This window comes from Dermacentor albipictus, chromosome 6, assembly GCF_038994185.2.
Source record: "Dermacentor albipictus isolate Rhodes 1998 colony chromosome 6, USDA_Dalb.pri_finalv2, whole genome shotgun sequence".
Taxonomy (NCBI): Eukaryota; Metazoa; Arthropoda; class Arachnida; order Ixodida; family Ixodidae; genus Dermacentor; species Dermacentor albipictus.
In genome coordinates, this window is record NC_091826.1 from 6029416 (window position 1) to 6054659 (window position 25244).

Sequence of the window (25244 nt, forward strand, 5' to 3'; positions counted from 1 at the left end):
CCGGTTGTGAAGGCGAGGAGGAGCGGCGCACTGGCGATGGAGATTGGCGTAAACGCGGTGCACGAGATGTCGGCGGTGGCGTCAAACTCCTGTCAGATGCCGGCGAGCGGCTCCGGAAGCTTCTCTGCCAGTAATCGTTGCCAGAAGGGACGCCAGCTGACCAAGAGGTGGTGTACGGCTGTTGAGTTGTCCTCGTAGGAGGTGTGGGCCTTGTTGAAGATCCGGATCGACCATTCCACGTTGTTGGGCGACGATTGCAGAACCTCGCTATGTGGCCCGCGACACCGCATTGGAAACATACCGGCAGATGCCTCAAATTGCGATGTTCTTCCATGTAGTCGCGCATGTTGCTGTCGACTGCATAGACAGTAGGTGGGTGACATTCATCATGGCTAGGCATCGGCCGCTGGGAGGCGTGTGTGCGGCGTGGGCGTTGGGCGTAGTCATGACCTTGATAGCTCATGGTCCCTCTCGTTTGTGGGGTAGACCTATACTCGATGGTCGCTGAGTTCACCGTGGGTTGCCATGTCGTCGAAACGGCCGTGTTTCTCATCTCGTGTGGTGAGTACGCGCCAGTGATGCCGGGTGCGCAACGGTACATCTCTTCCTGATGGAGCAACTCTTCACGAACAATCTGCCGTATAGTGGATGGAAGGTCAACACACGAGCTCGGGTCTACACTTGCCACCGTCGTGACATTAGCCAGGCGACCAAACTTCGGTATTATCCGTCGCATCTTCAGCGTCTCAAAGGTCCGGCAGTGGCGAATGACGTCAGACACGGAATCCAAGCTTTCCTTGCCGATCAAAAAATTGTAGACGTCTTCGGCTATTCCTTTCAACAAATGTCCAACTTTGTCATCTTCAGACATTTGAGAATTGACTATTTTACACAGTTTCAGCACTTCTTCGATATAAGTCGTACAGGTCTCGCCGGGAATCTGAGCTCGTTGCGACAGCGTCTGTTCAGCGCGTTTCTTTTTTGCGCTAGAATCTCCAAAGCACGCTCTGAGCTCCTCGACGAAAAGCTCCCATGAAGTGAGCGTGTCTTCGTGATTCTCATACCAGACGAGCGCTGTGTCGGTGAGGGAAAACACAACATTGGACAATTGTGCGGTCGAGTTCCAACCGTTAGATCGGCTCACCCTTCGGTAGTTTGTGAGCCACTCGTCGACATCTTCTCCGGCTTTTCCTCCGAAAGTGAGTGGCACCCGGTAGTATTGCCACGGAACACCAGGTGTTGGCCTTGAAGCCGCGTCAGATCCTTCGGGAATCTGGCAGGCGTGTTCAGGCATGGCAGGTGAGGGTGGCGGAAGTCCGGCAAGTCGACGGCTTCGGCGAAGTTGTAGCAGCGTAGGCTCCGTGGTTACGAGGTGTACCCCGCACCGTCCACCAATTTGTTACAAGCACGGGGAAAAGGGGTTTATTTAGGCGTGCGAGAACAGGAACGGCAGGCTACGAAGAACAGGAATGGCCGCTGCACAGTCTTCGTTCTCCTCTTCCTCTCTCTTCTTGATCCCCGCGTCCCTTTGACGCGCTTGGACGTAACAATATATATATATATATATATATATATATATATATATATATATATATATATTGTAGGTCGTGAACACGACCCTTTATACAGTAGGTCGTGAATACGCTTGGCTACGCCTTGGTTCGGCTGATGGTGTGGACATAATTGCCCTTTGTTAAACTTACGGCTATACATCAACCGACATAGCGCAAGGCAGCGCGCCGACCACTGCGAGGAGCCGAGCTGTAGCCCCATTTATCCTCCTAGAGTGACGTCACACCAGAGAGCGCCCTCTCTCGGTAGCGCCGCAGCGGCGGCGCGCAAGGCTTCGCCTCCACCATCGATGCCGCGAGCTGGGACCCCGTCTCTCGGTCTGGGGCGCGAGCTCGCCTTCCTCCTCGCTCTTCGGACCGGTTCGGTGTGGCCCGCCGAGCGGCGGCATCGACTGCGTGGAGCCCCCTCTCCCCTTTGCGGCGACTGCGGCGCGATCGGACACTCCAGCATCTGCTATGTGAGTGCCCCAACTTTTCGCTCGCGCGCGCCTCTTGCCCCTGTTTACCGTGGGCACGGCCTGACGTGCGACACCGTGACTGAAGTCCTGCACCCCACGGGCTGCCCTTCACGACAAAGGATACTACTACGTGCGCTCCTGACATTCGCCGAGGCTGTCGGCCTCACCGACCGCCTTTAGCTCCATCGCAATTCCGCGGCGTGCTGCTGTTTCTGGTGCACTTTCTCTCCCTCTACTTTCATTCCCTACCCCCTGTGCAGCGCGGTTGAGGTGTCCTCTGCTGAAAGATAGTTACTGCGCTGCACTTTACCCCAACCTTCCCTTCAACAAGAATCTCCTCTTTCTCTGTCTGGCGTGACGTCACACCAGCGAGCGCCCTCTCTCGGTAGCGCCGCAGCAGCGGCGCCCAAGGCTTCGCCTCCACCATCGATGCCGCGAGCTGGGGCCCCGTCTCTCGGTCTGGCGTGACGTCACACGGTGACGTGACACGCACCTGTGTAAGGAGGCGCCACGACCACCGACGGGCCGAAAGTACGAGCAGTATTGCTTTCGCAATAAAACCCTCCTACAACCACGACGCGACCTGACGCAGCGACGACACGACTCAATGCTACGCCGCTGCGAACCCACGCATTAACGCCACACAACACGAAGCCACAGCCCGACACCACAAAGTTGAAGGCGCGGCTGAAGGCCACAACAGCGCCTTGCCATGAGGCTTCCACCCGACGAAGCCGCGACCGTGCGAAGCGACAGACCGCACAGTCGGTGACCGACCCACGTCGAACCCGAACACCAAGTGCCGACTTACACAAGTTAACCTAGATGGACATCCAGTGGTTGCACTCGGCGACAGCGGGGCCGACTACTCCGTCGTTAGAGGACGATTTTCGTCACAATTCAAGAAAGTCAAAACCGCATGGGAGGATCCTCAAATACGCACAGCAGGAGGCCCCCTCATAACCCCGACGGGACGATGCACTGCGCGAGTGGCTGTTCACGGTCATACCTACCCTGTGAGCTTCATCATCCTACAGCGGTGCTCTCGCGACATAATCCTTGGGATGGACTTCCTGAACGAAAACGGTTCGGTGATCGACCTGCAGACGAAAACCATAACACTGACGACAAAACGGCCAGAAAGAATGCAAAGCAATCATTACCATAGCGCCGCGTTCACCATCCTCGACGATCAAGTGAGCCTCCCGCCAAATTCTAGCGTCATGGCACTCGTCGAAATAGACGCGTTCTCAAGCGGCGATGCGATTGTCGAAGCGAACTTGCAGCTGCTTCTGGATCGCCAAATTTGCGTCGCACGCGGTGTCGTCCATCTGCGTGAAGGCAGAGCGGCTGTGCGCAGCACGGAACACAAACACCTCAACAGGGGTACGACGGTCGCTTTCTTAGAAGAATCTGCCGAAAGAAGCGACGCATTAGCGCTCTCCGAGTCGTCCTATGAGTCGTCGTCGACGGTGACTGATGAGGAGAACTTCGACTTAACCCCGCCCTGCCTCATCAAAAGTAAGAAAAGCTACGTCGCTTTCTTTTACGATATGCCGAATGTTTTTCAATGTCGTCGAGGATCCGGCAAAGGCACATAGCGAAGCATCGCATTGACCGATGAATCGGCTCGTCCCGTCCGCCGAAGTCCCTACAGCGTTTCAGCGCGAGAACGTGAAACAATCAAGACACAAGTTGAAGAAATGCTTCGCGACGACGTCATTCAGCTGTCCAAGAGCTCGTGATCTTCACCCGTGGTGCTCGTAGAGAAGAAAGAGGGTACCCTACGATTTTGCGTCGATTATAGACCGATGGTCATTAAGGGTTACGGACTGGATTCCAAGGGACGGGAAGCGTAGCAGGGGGCGGCAGAAAGTTAGGTGGGCGGGTGAGATTAAGAAGTTTGCAGGGACGACATGGCCACAATTAGTACATGACCGGGGTAGTTGGAGAAGTATGGGAGAGGCCTTTGCCCTGCAGTGGGCGTAACCAGGCTGATGATGATGATGATAGGCGCCTCAACAGCGTCACGAAAAAAGACGTCTACCCACTTCCTAGAATCGACGACACGTTAGATCGACTGTGCGGTGCCAAGTATTTTTCGTCGATGGACCTCCGGAGCGGCTACTGGCAGATTGAGATCGACGAGAGGGACCGTGAGAAGACTGCCTTCCTCACGCCAGACGGTCTTTACGAATGTAAAATTATGCCATTTGGACTATGCTCAGCGCCAGCGACATTTCAGCATGTCATGGACACCGTGTTGTCTGGGTTGAAATGGCAGATATGCCTCGTATATATCGACGACGTAGTCGTTTTCGCATCCACTTTCGACGAGTACCTTAACAGGCTGCAGACCATGCTAGAGGCAATTAGGGCATCGGGACTCACTCTGAAACCAGAGAAATGTTTCGCCTACGAAGAGCTTATGTTCCTCGGCCACGTAGTTAATCGTGAAGGCGTGCGTCCGGACCCCGGAAAGACGGCAGCCATCGAAAGTTTCTCGATACCCAGTGAAAAGAAAGCTGTCCGTAGATTCTCGGGGCTCTGTGCGCATTACAGGGCCGCTATTTTGTAGCGATGCCTTATGCCTTATTCTATGCTATTCTTATCATCCACCACACATGGCGGTCCGATTCCGTTGATAATGTGGGCAGACCGTCGCTCTGACCACTGGCCAAGCGCGAAAAGCGCGAAAAAGCATAGAATCGGAAAAGGCATCGCTACAAGATACCGGCCCAGGTGTTTTTTCCCAGATTTCTATCGAATCGTAGAGCCTCTCAATCGCCTTACGAAAGTCGACGTGCAGTTTACATGGAAGAAGCCCCAAGAAGACGCTTTTCGCGAACTTCAAAGGCACTTGCAGTCACCGCCAGTACTCGGCCATTTCGACGAGAGCTGGCGGTGAAATCGAGATCCACACAGATGCAAGCGGCATAGGAATCATTGCTGTGTTGATTCAAAAGAAGTACGGCCTCGAGTGAACCATCGCCTACGCGAGCAGATCCCTGTCGAAAGCCGAATTGAACTATTCGACGACCGAAAAGGAATGCCTCGCTGTCGTTTGGGCGGTCATAAAATTTTGGCCGTATCTTTACGGGAAGCACTTGAAGGTAGTCAGTGACCACCACGCTCTGTGCTGGCTCGCTAACCTGAAAGACCCGCCAGGTCGCCTCGCTCGTAGGAGCCTGCGACTATAGGAGTTCGACGTAACCGTCGTGCATATGTCAGGCCGAAAGCACACAGACGCCGACTGCATTTCGTGAGCCCCTGTTGAATCCGCCCCGCCCTGCGACGATGCCTTCTTTGGACCCATAAGCTCTAACACCTTCGCATAAGATCAACGTGCCGATCCTGATCTACGCTGTATCGTTGAATATCTGGAAGGCAAAACCGATTCGGCGCCAAAGGCATTCAGACGTGCACTTTCGTCGCTGTGCCTGCGCGACAACATGCTTGGAAAAAAACTTCACGCCGCACAAAGCGGCATACCATCGGCATAACCTACTCGTCGTGCCGGTCAAGCTACGGCAAGAGATTTGAGAAGCGTCTCACGATGAGCCGACAGCAGGGCATCTGCGATTCACTCGAACTCTCAGAAGAATTCAAGAACTACTGGCCGGGCCCGAACGCAGACGTCGCACACTACGTGAAAACCTGCCGAGATTGCCAACGTCGGAAAACACCGCCTACAAGGCCAGCAGGCCTCCTGCAACCAATCAAACCACCGTGGGAACCATTCCAGCAGATAGGGATGGATATCTGCTTGGCCCCTTCCCGACATCTACATGCGGGAACAGGTGTATAGTGGTAGCAACGGACTATCTGACGCGCTATGCCGAGACAACGGCGTTACCATCGGGAAATGCAATCGAGGTCGCCAGATTCTTCGTAAAGAACATCGTTCTCCGTCATGGTGCACCCGAGGTCCTTATTACCGACAGAGGTACTACGGCATTCGCAGCAGAACTCACGCAACAGATTCTGCACTTCAGCCACACGAGCCATCGGCGCACTACAGCGTACCACCCGCAAACAAATGGCCTTACGGAGCGTTTAAACAAAACCCTCGCCGACATGCTCGCCATGTATGTCGACGTCGGGCACAAGACTTGGGACGAAGTTCTTCCGTAAGTGACGTTCGCGTACAACACCGCGCCACAAAAGACAACGCAGATGACGCCATTCGAACTTGTCTTCGGTCACCAAGTCGCCACCATGCTGGATGTGATGTTGCCTCAGTTGAAGACAACATCCATGCAGACTTTGCCGGCTTCCTTCAACGCGCCGAGGAAGCTCTCCAGCTCGCCCGAATGCGTATTAAAGATCAGCAAAACGTTGACGCCCGACTCTACAACCTACGACGACGGGATGCAGTATATACGCACTTGGTGACCACGTTATGGTGTGGACAGCGATTCGTCGTCGCGGGCTTAGTGAGAAGCTCCTGCACCGTTACTTCGGGCCCTACAAGATAACTCGACGACTTGGGCCACTGGTCTACGAGGTTGTGCCCGATGGAATGACACAGTCACAGCGACGTTGCGCACTTCAAAACGTTTTTTGAGCGTTAGCGGACTAACAAAAATTTTTGTTTGTTTGTTTTTCATGTTTGATTGTTGCATGCTTACAAGTTTCTTGTTTTATTTAGCATGGGGCCGATGCTTCTTCACTGGGGGTGGGGGAGTAATGCCACGTGCGTTTATTTCGGCTAGTAGCGACGCGTCGCTGTGACACAAGCGGCGCCGCTTGACGCGTTTCGATCATGGACGCGAAATGTATAAATACGGGACCACTGCTTGCGCTGTCTCAGTCCGACGAACGCCCTAGACGCGCTTGCTGCTTTCACCAGCACCGAGTTGTTCCCTTGATTTAGGGCAAAAGTTCGCTCATTAAACTCTCTTTAAGTCTACCACTGACGCAGTGTCCCTTTCTGTCTGCCTGCGTGTGCCAGGCAGCTCACCGTCACCTACGTGACAATAGCAACAGTAAAGCAGTAATCTTCCTGGGGTGAAATGTTGCTGGCAGTCATAAGGTTAGTAGAAAAGTCTCCTCTTTTATATTTACCAAAGATGAACCTCACAGCTTTTCTCTGTATTTGTTCAAGGCGATAAATATATTTTTGGTGTGAGGGTCCCAGATGATCGAAGCATACCCAAGTTTAGATCTGATATATGTATTGTAAACCGGAAGTTTAAGATGTGACAGAGCATCTTTGAGTTTACGCCTGAGAAAAGTTTTGCGAAAGCTGATGAAGAAATATTTGAAATATGGATACTCCACGATAGATTGTTGGTAATAGTTACACCAAGACATTTATACTTAGAAACTTACGAAACAGGATGGTTATGCAAGCAATACTGAAATGAACTGACATGCTTTTTACAAGTTCTTCTACGAACTTTCTGTGGGTTAAGCTCTAACCCCAATCATGACACCACTGCTTTATGGAAAAAAAAATTATTCTTATAATAGTTTGTGGTTGTTTAATAATGTTATACTTTTATAAACATTGCAGTCATCTGCAAAGAGATGAATGGAAACAGTGTCAGGAATTACTTGCGTTAACTCCTTGATGTATTATAAAGCAAGCAGAGGGCCTAATGCACTGCCCTGTGGTACCCCAGAGGTTACAGTGAGGACATCAGAAAATATTTTACTAATTTCCACAAACTGACCTCTGTTCTTAAGATATGAACTTATCCACTTAATGAGGTAACTAGAGGCCAGTGCTTTATAGCTTGCAGATTAATTTTCCATGCACAACTTTATCGAATGCTTTGAAGAAGTCTAATAAGAAGTCTACTGTGCCCACGAGACCATGGACTACCCAGAGATCCAAGTTGGTACGAAACAGATTAACCAAGGACAGACAGTGAAAATTGGGTGAAGTTCCCAAATAAGGTTTATTTCATTAAAACGAAGAAAATTAAAAGATAAAATTATTTGTAGTTGCATAGAGAGTGACGCCACCGTGTATACGGGATGTGGTGCCAATATACACCATGAATTTGGCTGAGAAGTGCTTACAACCGCTGTTTCTGTTACACGGTTAAGATAACTTACAAGTAAATTGTGTAATTTGGCAAACATTACAGTTTTGGACTAGGGGATGCCGGGCATACAAAAGAACCCAAATCGAGCACAAAAGGCCCACAATGGAGTTTTCATCCCCCAATGCTTGGGTGCTGCTGGCATTCCCTGATTTAAAATCTCTATTGAAGACTTTATGAATAAATGGAAAATCAGACATCCACCCGTTCGTAGCAATTGCTACAAAGGAAACCCATCCACCCATTTGTAGCATTTGCTACGAACGGGTGGATGTTTGATTTTCCATTTATTCATTACTCCTCTCCAACCTGCAGGTTTCCGCAGAACTACTACGTTGAAGACTTTATGCACAAGCTATCAACTAGAACATTGCAAGAGTCATAACTGCCATGTACAAGTCAATGGTCATCATGAATGGTGATTTCCCAATTGTCATCACCATGGCAATAAAGATAGAAAAAATAACATGGTTTACACACTAAGAAAAGTTTGCGCACTTTGTGGTTTATCTTGTCCCTAAACAATAAATGTCATCTATGCTTACATTAATGCTGCATGCCCAGTACTTTCAGTTAACAAATGGAATTAATGTTATCAGCGTGACATAGCATTGCCGATGGGAAATATTTGGAGACATCAGCTGATGTGTTGCTTTTATCTAGAGCAGCCGTGAGAGACAGAGCTGACACACCCGGCGAGCCAAAAGATGATGAGTAGTGTGTGCACATGAGAACGTGCACAAATAGTGCTCACACTAACTTTTCCCCCTCATGAAAGCAGTCAGCGATGTACGGCTTTAAGTGAGAGACATGGACGATTTCTGTGCTGCGGCAACGGCTGTCAGTAGTCAAGCTAACAGGAGTGACAGGATACAGCAGACATTCTTCGCAGAATGCTGCATTAGCCAAGATAATCAAGAAACTTTTCACAGAGCCTTGGAGGGCAAGCAGGTGTCTACAGGAGAACATTGTTGCCTGGGTTGAATGAAGCCATGCAACGCGTTGCATACAATGAATTTTCTTTTGTCTTGAATGGTAGCGGGGTTGACACAGGCAATTCAAGCAGCAACTTTTCTGGAAGGGATGCAGATGAAGCAGCAGGTGTTGAAAGGAAGGCAGTATTCAAGACAAAAGATGGTGCACGGCGTACACGAGAAAAAAGGGACTGTAATTAGATGTGCACTGGGCGGCAGTGGAGGAATGATGTCCCAGTTTGTGTGATCGAGTTGAACATACATGGAGATCATGTCGGACAAAGTTCAATGAGAATGCTCAGTGAGACCATTTGTTTATGGATGATACGCTGATGCGATATTATGGATGGTGTTAGAGGCCTGGAGGACTTCAGCAAGAACATGAGAAAAGAATGTCTTGCCACAATCACTAAGGAGGACACGAGGTGCACCATGATGCAAAATGATAGCGTGCAGGAAAAAAAAACTGACTTCGGAGGCAGCACCAGAGGGAACAGCTGCAGTCTAAGCGTAGCAAGTAAGATGGTCCACGGTGGTAACAATCCAGAGGTGACCGGTGGGTGCAAGTGGAAGGGGGCCATACAAGTTTACACCCGCAAATTCAAAGGGAGCAGATGGGCATGGCACAGGTTGCAAGGGGGCCGGCGGCAAGGGATGTCGAACGTTTTCGGTGTTGGCAAAATGCACAGAAGCCAACGTAAATGGTGACATTAGTGGAGAGGCAGGCCAGAAACAGTGAGTCATGATATGATCATAGGTTTTGTGAAATCCTAAGTGACCAGCTGTCACATCATCGAGGAAAGCTTCCGAATTGTGATGTCAAAGTGAGGGACGACCAGGATCCATTGGTTACTGGAAGAATGGCAAAATTGCCAAAATAATGCTCCATCTTGAAGTTTAAAACTTGAAAGTTGTCATCTTAAGCAGCTGTTGAGAGGGAGGGCTAAGCCAGTGAGCCGAACGATGATCATGTGGCATTATGAATCTGTATTTTGGAGCAAGACAAGGTCAGCAGACGCAAGAAAATCAACTGAGGTAATAAACTGTACTAGGCTACCGGGCATATGCTTGGTCTCTTGGCTGGACGGTGCAGAGCAGATCAAAGGTGAAGCATTTGGTGACAGCTGACAGCACGACAAAGTGTTGGCACCATGATGTTGTCTGCCCCTATACCTCACTGTGTAGCCATACACCTGCAAAGGCAACACCCAACGGCCAAAGCGTCCGGAGAAATTTTTTAGAGATGACAGCCAACCTAAGCTCAACGGTCAGTCACAATTGTTAAATCGTGGCCGTCAGATAAGGGCGAAAGTTTTGTATTATGCAACCCCCAACTTGCTCTTCGGACACGAGATTCCGCTGAAGCAGGATAGCACTGATTCCGTGGCCACTTGTACCAGCCTTTAGGATAGTACAGGCTGTTGGATCGAAATGGCAGAGCACTGGTTCTGAAGTGAAGCATCGCTTGACTTTCCAGAAGGTGGTTTCACAGCCACCTGACCAGACAAGACGTGCCCAAGGCCAGAAGATTGTGAAGAGGAGCTGCGATGATGGTGAAGTCACGGACAAAGCGACGAAAGTTGGATGCTAATCAGAGAAAGCTGCAAATAAAGGTCTTTTAGTGTGTTTGATTGAGGAAATTGAGCATGTAGGTGCAATGAATAATGCCAGAAGGGAGACTGACACAGGCGAGCGGGAAGCTTGAGGCATGCCTTGAAAGCAGAGATGAGGGAGAGCAACATAGCAAGGATGTGTAGTGTCCAGGAATGTAGGCATCAAATCAAAGATTAATATCTCTCAAATGTAGCACACCGCATCTTCCAGCTTGCTGATGCCAACAGCGGTAGCATGAAATATGGCCACAAATGCCACAGTAGAAGCAAAAGGGCACGAAGAACGCCATGGTGAGTAATACGGTGGTGCAGGGACCTTCGCCGACGCCAAGGCCAGATGGAAGAAACATCCCCATGCACAGGTGGAATTGATGCACGAGGCCATGAAGCAATATCTGCATACATAGCCATAGGAAGAGGCACAGGGGACTTAGCAGGTTATGCACCGGTCATTTAGGCCAGTTTGTTTTTAAAGATATCATGCAGGTCAGGAGGAGGGCAAACGGACGCAATACTTGTGAGACTGGAAATGTGCCTGTGAATTTCTCTAATACTACATTTCAGTGCTAGAAACTTAGCATTGCCGATGAGGCATGTGCTGCAAGAGGTGTGTGGAAGGCAAATGGAATAGAATGTGTCAAGGTGCTGGCTTGTCGTGATAATGTCATAAACTCAGTTTGGGCTTTGAATGGCAAGAGCATTGAAGATGATGGAGTTTATGCATTTCAGTATGTAGCGAACACGATCAGCCTCTGTCATGTCACTTTGCATGTGACAACACAGAGCCAGGATGTCCTCAATGTATCATGTCATCTAGGATTCGTTCACTTCATGTATATGCATCGCCAGTTTCCATTTCACTACTGGGCATCCAGCAGATGTGCCAAATATCTGGCGCAGTTGCTGAGTGAATGCTGACCAATCAGGGAAGTCACATTCATGGTTGAGGAACCACGTTCTAACTAAAGCCCCTCCATCTACGCGCCACCGCCGCTCTCTTAAGTAGCGCCAACCTTTGTGTGCGCCGCCTTTTCCCCTCACACCAAATCCGGTTCCGGCATTTCCGCTTCCGGTATTTCCGGTTCCGGCGTTTCCGCTTCCTGGAGTTGCGCTGCGAGAATTTTCGCTCCCATTGCAGACGATGGTGAGGCGCCCGTGCTAAGCAACCGGTGCGAATCTGAGTTGCTCGCGCTAGCCATTCCACCAAGCGTCATTCGCGTGCATCTACGCGCTTGTTTGCGTACGCTGCGCCCACACGCTTTGCCTGTCGTCCTCTTTCGCTGACAAAGTGCGGAGAGCCATGGACTGTGGCTGCATCATCGGCTGCTGCATGTGTCCGGCACGTTGGAAATCACCCGCCCCGGCGCCTCTCGGCGATAACGACCTGTATGAACTTTCTTTTTACTGCAAGGTGGAGGACAGTTGGCCTTTACGAACAGAATATATACAAAATGTAGGCATATGAAGTGTTGACAGAGTGGTACATGCAACGCACAGTATTTGTTCATACAATAGCAGTAGGTGTAAGCCAATTTCACATTTACTTCACAAAGCTTGAATAACTCTGAAAGCATTCAGCAAATCAACGCTGCTCCACTTCACCAAACAAGTAGGTGTCTTTTTGACCAATAACTAAACTGACGTACATCAAAATTTGGACGCTTTGAGTAAAGTTGAGTAAGTAAGGCTAAACAAAGCCCCTCCATCCTCGCTTCTGCCGGCATAAAACTTCGGTGGCGCGTAGATGGAAGTGCTTTAGCGCTTAGGCCAGGGACGGATACAAGCGCGACAACAGAAGTATGACACACCTACCGCCCGAAATACTGCCGCGTTCGCCTCCTGAACACTCGCAATAAAAAAAAAAAATAGCCATCGTAATTTCACGTTGCAACACACAATTCGCCGTACACCTTTGCTCACGCCACAACACACGAACATAATTCGCCGTACACGCGAGCAGATGCTCGCGTCACAACACACAATTCGCAGTGCGCATCTGCTCGCGTCATCCACACAATTCGCCGTCCACCTTTGCACGCGTTACAACACGCGCACACGCACCAATTCACTGCACACCTCCGCTCATATCGCACAAGAAAAGCACACTTGTTTTCACCATGTCACTGAATGCCCTCCACGCAAATTTGGACTTGTTATATTTCATAGCTTCACGTCATTGCAGTCCTTCACGTAGTGCACGCACTTGGGACGTTCGCTACCTTCGATCGTACGAGACAAGTTCAACCTCAGAATCAACAGCATAAACTCTATGCGTCTGCCGTACAAATTGGCGTCGCGAACTCCTTCACTAAAGTCCCTCCATACGTGCTGGCTGGAGGGGATGTATGCTTCAAAACAACAAGAATTAAAAGGGGACAAGCTGTCGTATTCCGCTGAAGTAGTAGTTTGCGGCCGCTGTTTTCCAAATGCACGAAAAACGGGAGCGGTCTCCAAGCGCCCAGGCACTACATTCCACTGTACGTTGTCTCTCGTGGCATAACCCGTCGCAGGTTGACGCGAAGCAGCGAACACGACCAGATCGCCGATTACAATAGGCGGTGGTTCTTGGATGGAATCGCATTCACAGTTTCAACCGCAGCTGGTGCAATTAAAGCCTCTCTATCGACTCGAAAGTAAACAACGCTAAAAACATAGCGTCACTTCCACTCGGAACAGGAAGTTGAAGCTACGTAAGTTCCGCTTCACGCCGGAAGCTAAGGGGGTGAGAGGAGAGAAGCGTGGAGGAAGAGGTTAGGTTGGCGGTACTTAGCTTGGCTGGCGGTGGCGCGTAGATGCAGGGGCTTTAGTTCTAACAACATCAATGAGGTACAATGCGACATTCTGTAGTGTATGCATGTCATCCCAATGGTTGAAAGAACTTACTGTCATAATTGTCGAGTCAGTCTTTGATATCAAAGGCCGGCAAATACTTGATGTTCTCATTGCCTGGTGTTCACAGTTCAAGTAGGCCCAGCTAGCTGAGCAGGGGTGGATGAGTCATTGTTCGTCACCAGTGGTTGACAAGTGCAAACGGCACCCGGAAGAGTGGAACAAACTAAACTCAGAAATATTGACGGTACAAATTCGCCTACCAGTTTTGAAAAAAAAACAAAGGCTAGAATCACTAAATGTTTAATTTAGATTTCAGATTTCATGTGTTAAGTCGGGAGTTTCCCAAGACAGTGTTTTGGGCCCCCTTTTATTCCTCTTAATTATAAATGACCTACCGAATAAAATAGACGTTTCCGTCAGGCTCTTTGCAGATGACTGCATTACATACAATAAAATTGATACAGTAGGAGACCAGGCTACATTACAAGCAAATTTACAGAAGATAAAGAAATGGCGTGATGAATGGCAAATGGTGCTAAATCCATTAAAAACTAGTTACGACAGTCTCTAGAAAGTTAAATTTCTTAAACTATTCTTATTTTATTAATAATCATGAACTTATAAGAGTTGATCAGCATAAGTATCTTGGCATGATTTTCACAAGTGATCTTCGGTGAAACCACCATATAGATTATGTGTGTGCCAAGGCCAACAAGTCACTCTGGTGTCCGAGGCACAATTTACCATTCACAACTCAAGAAACAAAACTTCTAGCTTATAAAACATTAATTAGACCTATAATTGAATATGCTAAGGTTGTCTGGGACCCTTACACTGCCATAAATATATCAAAAATTGAACGAATACAGCGTCTGGCAGTCAGATTCATAATCAATAAATATCGGCGGACGGACTCCCCTTCTCAACTTTGTGTACAGGCAGACCTACCGACATTACAGGCTAGATCTAAATATGAAAGACTTAAATATATTTACCTAATAATTCATCATCATGTTCATATTAGGTATACAGACTTTTTGGTAATTCTTTCTGGTGGAACCACTAGACATCGTCATTCAATGTTTATTCGTCCCCCTGTTATACATTCCGATTGTTTCAAGTATAGCTTTTTTCCAAGAGCTATCAAAGAATGGAACTCCCTGTCGGAAGAAGCAGTTTAATCCTCATCAGTTGATTTCTTCGCAAAACACATTGGAAATATCCTAGTTAGTAAATAATATACTTTACTTTATGTCTTTGTTATCTTCAGCGGTTTATGCTGTTACCTCTTGGTGTTATTAACCTCAAGTTATTGTCCCTTTTTGTGTTTCAGTGTACAATTTTCTATGTACAAAATATGTGATTTATAATTGTTCGTATTCTTCTCCTGCTATAGCCCTGTGTAAGGGCTGGCAGTATGTGCAAATAAGATTTAAAAATAAATAAAATTTCAATATATTTAATTTTCATAAACAGTTATACTACACTGTTTCTATGCTGCTGCTTTTTTTACATTGTATGCTGTTTATATATTTGCTTTCAGTTTGCACTGTGCTGCTTGTATTATGCTGTTTATATATTTGCTCTTTGTGTTGTGAATTGGCCCATCTTGTAACAGCCTGAAAAGGCTCACAGTACTGAAAATAAATAAGTGAATTAATAAATAAGAGGGTGTTGGAATTGAGCCAGTCTCCTCCTACTTGGACATCGGCCAACGTGGTGCTTCCATTCTAGAGCAGCTGCACGAGACAGAGCCGATTCAACCAGCAAGACAAAAGATGATGAGTAGTGCAATTAAACATTGATATAACAAAGTCAGTAAAATTGGCAATTGCGTCGTTATATAAAAATTTCTTTATAATGAAATTTGATCTTCTATGCAAATAAGTACAGCAAAATAAGGGGCAGCAAAATTTTCTGAATCATCGGGCTTTCGGAAAAAGCAAGTTTGAGAAAATTTTGCTGAATTTGATAGCTGGCGGCGAAAAATAGTTCCATGACACGTTGACAGTATCTTCGCATCAGCGGTACAAGGCAAAGCCAGCCACATTTTCACATCCACTCTACCCCTACGGCTGATAATGTTGCCCGCAGAGGGACAAGGCTGTCATGCAAAGCACCGGCAGCAGGGAGTGATAACTTCATCTGCCTCTAGCTCCAACACATCTCTGAAACTCAACATTATGCAACCTCCAGCACTAAAAACATGGGAAGACAGCACATGATGCCACACCACCTCAGTTTGCCCAGTCTTTGCAGCAGATTACTTAAAGCAAGACGCGTGGGCTGCATATGCGCTAGCCTCGCTTACAGCCATGTGCAGCAGCGGCCGTGCTAGAAAAGGAGACATGCACCAACCTAGCCTGCACTCAGCCACCATCTTTCGCCATGCACTTGATAGCATTACAGTGAGCTCGCTTCCCTTCACCCTTTCCCCTTGCTAATGCGGGAAGATGGCGCTCATCAAGCCATCATCCTTCGCGGCTCACTTGCATGCTTTCACTCACACCTAAAGCATACAGCGCGTGGGGTGTGATAGGATTTAATCACACCTGGAGTTTATATGGAACACGACACTGCTCCACCTTGGTGGTCGCTCTCAGACGCGCAGGGCACGATTGGAGAGTTTCGTTCACAGGCAGCTGCACGTAATTCAAGCATTTCAACATCTGCATCCATGGAAGTTTCCATTCATTGTCTTGGTATACCTTCATGGGGGGCAGCGAAATTTTGTTGCACTCAAATCGCTTATAAACACACTTCATTACATTGAAATTCAATATAGTGATAGAAAAAATTGAAAAAATTTATAAACAGTTAAATACTTTATTATAGCGAAAATTTTGCTATATTAGGGTAAAACTGTTTTTACAGATGATTATGATGGGCACAAACAGCGTTCACAATGGCAAAAACTAGTGAGAAAAAAGTTTTCGAGAAAAAAAACACAAGCAAGACAGACGATGATTGCTGTTTGGGGACTATATACAACCCAAAGGGTAGTAACTTTCTTTAGAGTATACAAAGTAGCCATGGGAAGTGGAAGTTCTTTACATTACAAACAACAGACTGATTGCAGACATACGAGACAAAAACAGTGCCAGTGTACATCAGATGGTAAAGATATCACCGCACATTTATAAATCCCTAGATGCACAATTTCACTTACAAAGAGAAACAGCTTGTTATGCCTGTTCCATGTGCCTGCAATTTCGCATTGACATTTCACATGCACCGATTCCGGTGGCTGCGAATTTTGCATTTGCACGCACCCAGCGGAATAAGGCTGAATTGTTCTTCGAACACACTTATTCAAACTGCGTCTTTGAAAACAATGTGAGACTTTATGAAAAGCTTTTCGTGTTTTAACTCGTTACTCAATCAAAACAAAAACAAAGCAGGCAGGTCACTGTGACATGTCTGATGATCAGCACAGTTAGTGGTTCCCCAACCATGTCGCATGTGCAAATTCACAGAAAAGTTCAGCACCTCCAAGCATCAAAAATCATAAGCATGAAGGGGCCAACAGTACATCTGCCGCATCTGCAAATCCAAGGGGTAAAATCGCAGGCAATATCAAGGTACGTAAAACAGACTTTACTCTCCCCAATTTGTTTGCTGCACAAACTGCACTGCTTGACTATGCAAGCAGTGCTTCAGATAGCCAGCTCTAGCTGTTTTCTTCAACAATAGCTTGTCTTCAGCTAGGGCAGTAATTTCTATCCAAGAGAGTACTGCATTTAGCAACATCATGGGACAATATCCTTTCAGCAGCACCTTAAAATGAATCATGCAGTATAAACATTTTCAATGAAAGCTTCTCCAACACTGCCACAATATCTGCTGGAGTCAAGCAATCACAAACAAACAAATGCTTACACCCCTCCTCAAAACACAAGTGTAAACAGTGGAAATGTGCATAAAAATCAATATGTTGACCAAGTCCTTATGAACACTTCAAAGCTCTATAACTTCGAGGAAATGGCAGACGCACTTCGCACTCTTCAACACGGAGCTGTAATTGCAGGTACATGCACGACTTCAGGAGTTGCCTTCCTGCAATCATTACTGAGAGCTCCGTTTCCACTGGCGTAGGCGGCGCTGCCTTGCCAGTCAGCTCGAAGCGCTGCTTCAAGACTAACGAAGACGGTGCTGTCGGGCCTTCATTAAAAATTTCTATTTCCTGCTGCCGACAGCACGGCACGCTGCAGCAGATCTCGGCACGTAAATGATCATCAACTAGAACAGACAATGCGACTTGAACATTGTTGTCTGCATTCTGATGGTTCGTGTCCATCCCAACTACTTTCTGCATGATAACAATGCTTACGTCATTCATGTAGGTTGATGTACGGATAGGAGAGCTACTGCAGGTTCTTTTATCAATGAAGCCATCGACAAAAGATGAGTCCCTGCTGCCCGCCTTAGAGTCTGAAGACATATCACAAGTTGAGGCTTCATTGGCTGTCAAAGAGAGGCTCGACAATGAGTGACTCAGATTTTCCTCCATGGTGGGAGAGTTTTCACTAGTGACAGCAGATGTCTCCAGGAAAAATTCAAGAACTCTCTCGGGATTGTTGGCCAGACTGTTCGAAATTCTCAGGAGGCGTTGGGCTATGTTTTTTCTTGTGTCATCTCTCATGTCTCCAATTAGACTCACGTTGTTGTCAAAGAGAGAACAAATACCTGGCCCAGAAGGATGCAACATCACACGGAGCCTCATAAGTACCTGTATGTGAAGAGCACATAAAATAAGGCATTCATTAATTAGGAAGTAGCTTGCAAAATATGTGAAATTGCAATTCTTGCCACAACACCACAAACCTGCAAGCAGCTGTTGAGTATTCTGTGCCATGCCAATGGCTGCATCGCTGGAATTCATATTTAGGAGGATTGCTAGGTAAGCCTACTTGGCTTCAAAGCAGCTATAATTCTGGGATTTTTTCATGAGGGAGGAAGATGGACACAGTTTCGACTATCAGCTGAGGTTTTTAGTGAGATCACTCAAATATACATATACTCAAACAAACACCTGGCAAGAAAGGCAAAGGCAACAGTAAATGGTACAATAGTGCGCCATGCAAAAGTATGGTGACCTAACCTTTGCTTTTTACACCCGACTACTGTTCATTTGATCTTGACAGGAACCACAGGATTTACTAAGTGTAATATTAAGAACAAACACAGAACAAACTTCCTAACACAACACTGCTTCATTTGGCAGTAGTAGTTGCTTTCTTCTAACACACACATTGATTTTTATGAGTTCAAAGAAAAAAGCAATGTACACCTAAATCTAGCATGCACCTGATCTTATAAAATCTTTTTTTTTCAATTAGAATGTAGCGTGTCTTTGATTTTGGCATTAAAGAATACTAAACTTGCCAACATAATGGCAATTTATATACACTTATTGTCCATCACTGTCACTTTCAGACAGCTCTTTATTGCTGTCTATAGATCACAACATTTCCTCTTCAGTGTGATATTCCACATTTCTCAAATGACAACGCAACAATTGCGCAAATAGGATAGCATCCTAAGCCTACCCTAATCACTTCATCAGTTACTGCGACAGAAGTTAAGAGCTGAAAACTGAGTTTGCCTTCTTCGTCCATCCATCCATTCATTCATTTTGTCACACTGATGATGACTGTTATCGTCATCGATGAAACACAACGAAGATTTGTTGTCATCGTCTGGCAACCTTGCCATCCCCAGTATCACCATTGCCACAGTGTGAAGAAAAATAAAACTGCTCCAGAAGCAGTTCTACTGGAATTCGAGCCCATCCCAGTGAAGCAATATGCATTTTGCAAGATGAGGGCACCAACAACAGAGCCGTCGCCCAATGGTGCTGGGCAATTGCGGCAGGATTTTGCGCTCTGCACAAGCTCTGAGAACAGTGGCATCTGTGCATGTATTTCCGAGGCCACAATGAAAGATACTGTACTGGAGAGATTACATTGCATAAAAATTGTTCTTGACAAAATGGTAGTGTGTTTGCAAGCAATTCTTTGTTGTCATGCTCATGAAACCGGCGTTAAGCAGTACAAAGAGGCATACATGAGGATGATGATAAGCCTCAAACATGGCACATACCCGCAATAGAGGATGCGCCAAGAATGAGATTGTTGAAAACAATGTCAAAAGGATCGACGTCAGTGCCATTGACAACACCATACAATTTACACAGCAGTTCACAGTATTTACAGGCACGAAGTACCTATATAGCGGTGTTGCGGAGTTACCACTCCGGAATTCGAATGACTCCTGAATAATTCCACATTTTCGTGAACCAGCAGTGGAATGGGAATGGAATTAAGCACCTTTTGCCTGGAATGGAATGGGAATGGAATCACGTCTTCCGAAAATAAAGCACTTTTTTGTCTACATGCTGTAGGGGATGGGGTACGGACTCCGGGATGGAAACCACAAAACTTGGGAGGATTTATTCTACATTATTTACAAGGAGGTGAGCGTCAGGTAACAGACGTACTGTCATTACGGGCCGGCAGCAACTCGGACGCTGCGGCCCGCGGCAAGAAGTTCGAGAGAGGTGAATCAGGGAATCAGGGCATATCCCAGAATCCTCAGGTCTCTCTGGAAGGCTTCTTATAAGCCCTTCGAGCACTGCAAGTCACGTCATGTTTGACCAATGGGAGAGTCCACTCCGATGACGCCACTTGCAGCCAATGGTAGGCGCCCGTGTCGCGTTGCACACCTGTCAGGGCTCTCTGCGGTCTTGCCACGCAGACTGGTAATCCACTTGTAGGCTGGAGAAGGAGCGGGGAGGGCGCTCGTGCACCTGCTTCATTGTCGGATGCCCACCTGCTAATCCCGGCGGCGCAGGAACTTGTTGGCACGTAAACTTGTTGCCTCGGCCGCTTCTCTGGAATGCGCTTTCCTGCTTTTGCATTCCTCAATTAGCTGTGCTGCCACTCGAAGCGGTTTGGGGAACTCGAAGTAGCCTCAGGAACCAGCTCCATATCTAACAGCTCGTCCTCGCCCCGGTTGTTCTGAATGGCCGGTGAACTCAATTCGCTGGCCAGGAGGAACGCTGAAAGAAGCTGCAGGGTACTGGGGTCGAGCCTCGTTTGACGAACTTCGGGATCCTAGGCCCTGGAGAACAAACGTCAAACAAACAAAACAGCACAGCGCTGCACCACGCGTAAGCGCAGGCTCTTCACCCCTGACTCGCCAGACTATTACTGAGTCAAAATCAACCCTGATCTTTTAGTTCCCCAATTTTGACAACAGTTCCAACCACCCTTCCAAACAGCTATCCATTTCTCCTCGATTGCCGACAAGACCAGAGTACTATTGTTGTTGCAAAACAAAAGGGTCGTTGATGATGCAAACAACAAATGAAAACAGCCGAACATAACATAAGTGGCCTAACTACACGAACAGCATGTTTCCAATCTATCGCAGTGGCGTACTTATCACACGTATTGGTGCCACTGAACAATCTGGTCAACCTCACAAGTACGTAATCACAAGTGCACCAGCCTTGTGGTCACTAAACAGAACGCGTACTTGCATTGTAGGCAAACTTTTCATTCACGCTTACTCACGTTTCTTTCCTGAAAGTCCTACAGGACACGTGACATAAACGAACAATTAAACTCGCGGGACTTACACACTCCGCAGAACCCTTAAAATAATGCGTCTTCTAGTAACTCTTTCCACGCACGCTCACTAAAGAAGTCAGAATACGGCTGCCCTCTACACACTAGCAACCCACTCATAAAGTCTGCTTCCTTCCGTCCACACAGGACACGCGCAAATGGAACTAAGAACGCTTCGCCGTGCAAATCATGCACTCACTGAAAATCTACGCGCTTAACCTTAGAAAATTCAAAACACTTAAAAAGAAAGAAGGTTAAATAACACATGCGCTTATAGGCCTCTGAACGATAACCTTGACCCTCAGGTTACTTACACACACAAAAAAAAGGCCTGTCTACTGGTTAATGAGCATCTCGCGAGACTACATGTTTACATAAAACGCATCTTTCAAATCTCGAGCTTCTCAAACGAAAACACAAACAAAGCTCATACCTTTACATATTGAAAGAAAACCTAGTCTCAAATCGCGAAATTTTCCGATGCTCAAAAATAAAACAAGACACTTCATTTCTACGGAAACGCTCCTGGCCTCCCTTTCCAAACGCTTCCGTCTGACTCATACTTTGAGTCGAACCCGCGGTGGGCGTGGTCTGAAAGCTACTCTGGCTGCCGGGAGACAACAAAAGGGCTGATTCACTATCAGCTCCCCCAAGACGTTACGGTCTCCTGCCAATTTGCGTCCTCGCGCCCCGCTTTCAACACAAACTCGATTGACCGCGTCGCTACTCCCCACCTGGTCTCGTCCTACCACCTTGCGTTTCTTCGAACTGCACGCTGAGCTATAAAAAGAACTACGGAACGACGAGGAGCTTAACTGCCCCGTGCCCTTTGTCCGCGTCCGCGCAGAACATTCTTCGCGGTCCCCTTTTGACCTGTGGCTCGAACGTTCTGGATGCGTCAACATCGTCCTAGACGACCGCACCTTCTTCCTCGCGCCCTGCCCTCTTGGGGCTCTCGCCATCTTTGGCGGCGCAACATAAGTTACCGACTTTCGGTCTTTACCGCGCCTCTTTTTACGGCGCTTTCTCTTTGCACTCGCTTTCATGTCGCCTCGTGCCTCGTGCTGGCCGGTACACATTTCGTCGGCCCGGATCGGTCTCTTACCCGCACAGTCTGAGTGATTTACATTTAAATCTACACTCTCTTTGCCTCGACTGGCGGACAGCTCAACCGACTCTGGCACAATGCAGCAGGCTTTACTCGAGTAAGACAACTCGCACTCTTGCGAACTGCCCTCTACTACATTGCCCAGCTCACGCTGTGAATCGGCACACAGCCCGTCGGTATCGATCGCTGTCTCACGCGCACAGTCCGAATGATTAATAAGTGAATCATCCCTCTCTAGGCTACCTAGACTGGCGGAGAGCCGCACCGATCCCTGAACAATGCAGTTGTTTTCTCGTGAGCTACGGAGCTCGCCACCCCGAGAACTATTCTCAACTGCATCGTCCAGCTCGCACTTCATTTCTGCATGCACATCTGGCTCTACATGGGTGCTCCCTTCTGTCTGGTCAGCAGTACCCTTTTCCTCGCTAGCAACCTCGCTAACCTTACTAGCGACGCACACACGTGGTAACTGTGCCAATTTGTTCGCAGCTGGCCTAGCTGTCTCCACAGTCATCTGTTGGCACAGCACCTCGTCGCTCTCACTCTGGCCTTTAACGGCCTCTATTGCCACTAAGGCATCGTTAGCAGCTAGCCTTCTCCCTTTACTTATGAATCGGCAGTCAATCTCACAGGCACTACTCTTCTCATCGGCTTTTGGCGAAAGTCCGCTAGACACTTCCTCATTCTTTCGCTCTGTACTATCTACAGAATTCTCAGACAGCCGTTGTCTCTGTGCCAATAACTGATCACAATACTGTAGCTCTTTGATCAGTGCTGCCTTCTCTCTCTCATACTTTTCCTCTCGCTCACGTTCGCGTGCCTTCTCACGTTCGTGACGCTGACACCTAAGAGTAAGTTCTTGAAGCTCCTGCTTCCGTTCATTCTCGCGTTCTTCACGCTGACGCTCACTCCTAAGCTCACGACGCTCTCGCAAACGTACACGACGCACACGCTCCCGTGGCTCCTGTATCACTTCCCAAGCAAGCTTAATGCTTTCATCATCATTGCCACTATCATTAATCGCCTTTATGATAGCTGGCGTTTCCATCCGTTCGTCCGCCTCAACTCCCAAATCGTCGCACACCAACAACAAGTCTGACCTCGTCAACCTTCTAAGATCCATGGCAGCTGCCCCGACAGGTGGTTAAAACTGTTTTCCTTAATTAATTTGTGCAAACACACAATGCAACAAACTCCCGATTCCCAGAACTATCAAAATTGAACACACAACCTTTGAGTCTGGCGAATCATAAGGAAAAAAACCACGCGCTCACTTACGGTTGCAGCACCCTGCCATCCGGTTCGTTCGTCCGCTGTTGCCGGTTCCTTCCGGACTCCCTGGGTCGAAGGCTCGCTCCTTCTTCGATACTCCCAGTCTCTTCGGACCTCTTTCGACGAAGGCTCTCTCTTCTTCGCTCTTCCCGGTTCTTTACGATCTCTCTCGACGAAGGTTGATTCGTAGCGCTGCCACCAGCTGATGTATTCGGAGGCGATCCCACCGCTGCCACCAGATGTAGGGGATGGGGTACGGACTCCGGGATGGAAACCACAAAACTTGGGAGGATTTATTCTACATTATTTACAAGGAGGTGAGCGTCAGGTAACAGACGTACTGTCATTACGGGCCGGCAGCAACTCGGACGCTGCGGCCCGCGGCAAGAAGTTCGAGAGAGGTGAATCAGGGAATCAGGGCATATCCCAGAATCCTCAGGTCTCTCTGGAAGGCTTCTTATAAGCCCTTCGAGCACTGCAAGTCACGTCATGTTTGACCAATGGGAGAGTCCACTCCGATGACGCCACTTGCAGCCAATGGTAGGCGCCCGTGTCGCGTTGCACACCTGTCAGGGCTCTCTGCGGTCTTGCCACGCAGACTGGTAATCCACTTGTAGGCTGGAGAAGGAGCGGGGAGGGCGCTCGTGCACCTGCTTCATTGTCGGATGCCCACCTGCTAATCCCGGCGGCGCAGGAACTTGTTGGCACGTAAACTTGTTGCCTCGGCCGCTTCTCTGGAATGCGCTTTCCTGCTTTTGCATTCCTCAATTAGCTGTGCTGCCACTCGAAGCGGTTTGGGGAACTCGAAGTAGCCTCAGGAACCAGCTCCATATCTAACAATGCTGGTTTTGTCAAAATATGCTGAAGAAGCACACAGCCCACATTCAAACATTAGTAAGTCAGAGCATTGAATTTAACAATAAAGCAGTATTTTTAAAATGGCTTGGCTGATTACAAACACTGTACATTAATGAGCAACGTGCCTACAACAATCAAATCCTTATAAACTGAGCTGCTCCAAAGGTTGTCTAAATTTTTTGCGCAACCCCGGCGCTACACCATTGGTATCCATAATGCGAAACTACAGCTGCGACATACCCCCCCTCGCATCTCGTTACGCCTTGTGATATTTCTTTACCTCGGCGGCACCTTCGGCCCGGCCATCTGCCGACTCCCCACCCTTCACTTCTTTCATATTAGAAAAAGCGCTTCTCTAAGGTATGATGCATATTGACGCTGGCGTGGTGCTTGTGTTTACTGCAAGCTTTCACATACCAGCTTGTGTGCCATCTCACCTCGCACTCCTCACCCCACCCCCACCCCTTAACCCTTTTGCAATACTGTCACCCCTGTCTAGACACACGGACGCCTTTGCTCGAAACTTTGTCAGCGAAGGTCTGCAGGCTAGCACAGCACACAGTCGTACACGATGAACTGTGCCCCTCTCTCTCCATACAGAGATAGAGAGAATAAAGTTTTGAAAGCATTGGTTTGGGAAGCCAGCCGAAGTAGGAGAGCCCATGTAACTGCGGCAATGGTGGTGCCTCCCCAAGCCCTGACGTGACAATTCGTGCCAAAGAAAACACACTTTCGCTCTGTTCTGGGGGGGGGGGGCAAGAGGGGTCCGAGTGGCGTCACCGCTGCACTGGTGCCTGTTGGTGGCTAAAGAAGCCCAACAGTTCATTTAGTAGCTTGCTCATACTGTGAATGCTAGACAATGCTTCGAAGCATC

General features: G+C 48.1%; 1 protein-coding gene across 5 annotated transcripts in view; it reads right to left on the bottom strand.

The window, feature by feature from the left end:
• Positions 1 to 7916: 7916 nt before the first annotated feature.
• LOC135901427 (cyclic GMP-AMP synthase-like receptor) overlaps positions 7917 to 25244 on the bottom strand; it is a 90172-nt gene continuing 72844 nt past the window's right edge. For 4 of the 5 annotated variants that reach the window (XM_065431216.2, XM_065431218.2, XM_065431217.2 and 1 more), the window contains one exon: positions 7917 to 18230. In XM_065431216.2, the coding sequence (XP_065287288.1) occupies positions 17448 to 18230 (783 nt within the window). In that variant the 3' untranslated portion in view covers positions 7917 to 17447. Of the gene's footprint in view, positions 18231 to 19727; positions 19838 to 25244 lie in introns of all 5 variants that reach the window. The other variant, XR_010564121.2, reaches the window with a different exon arrangement.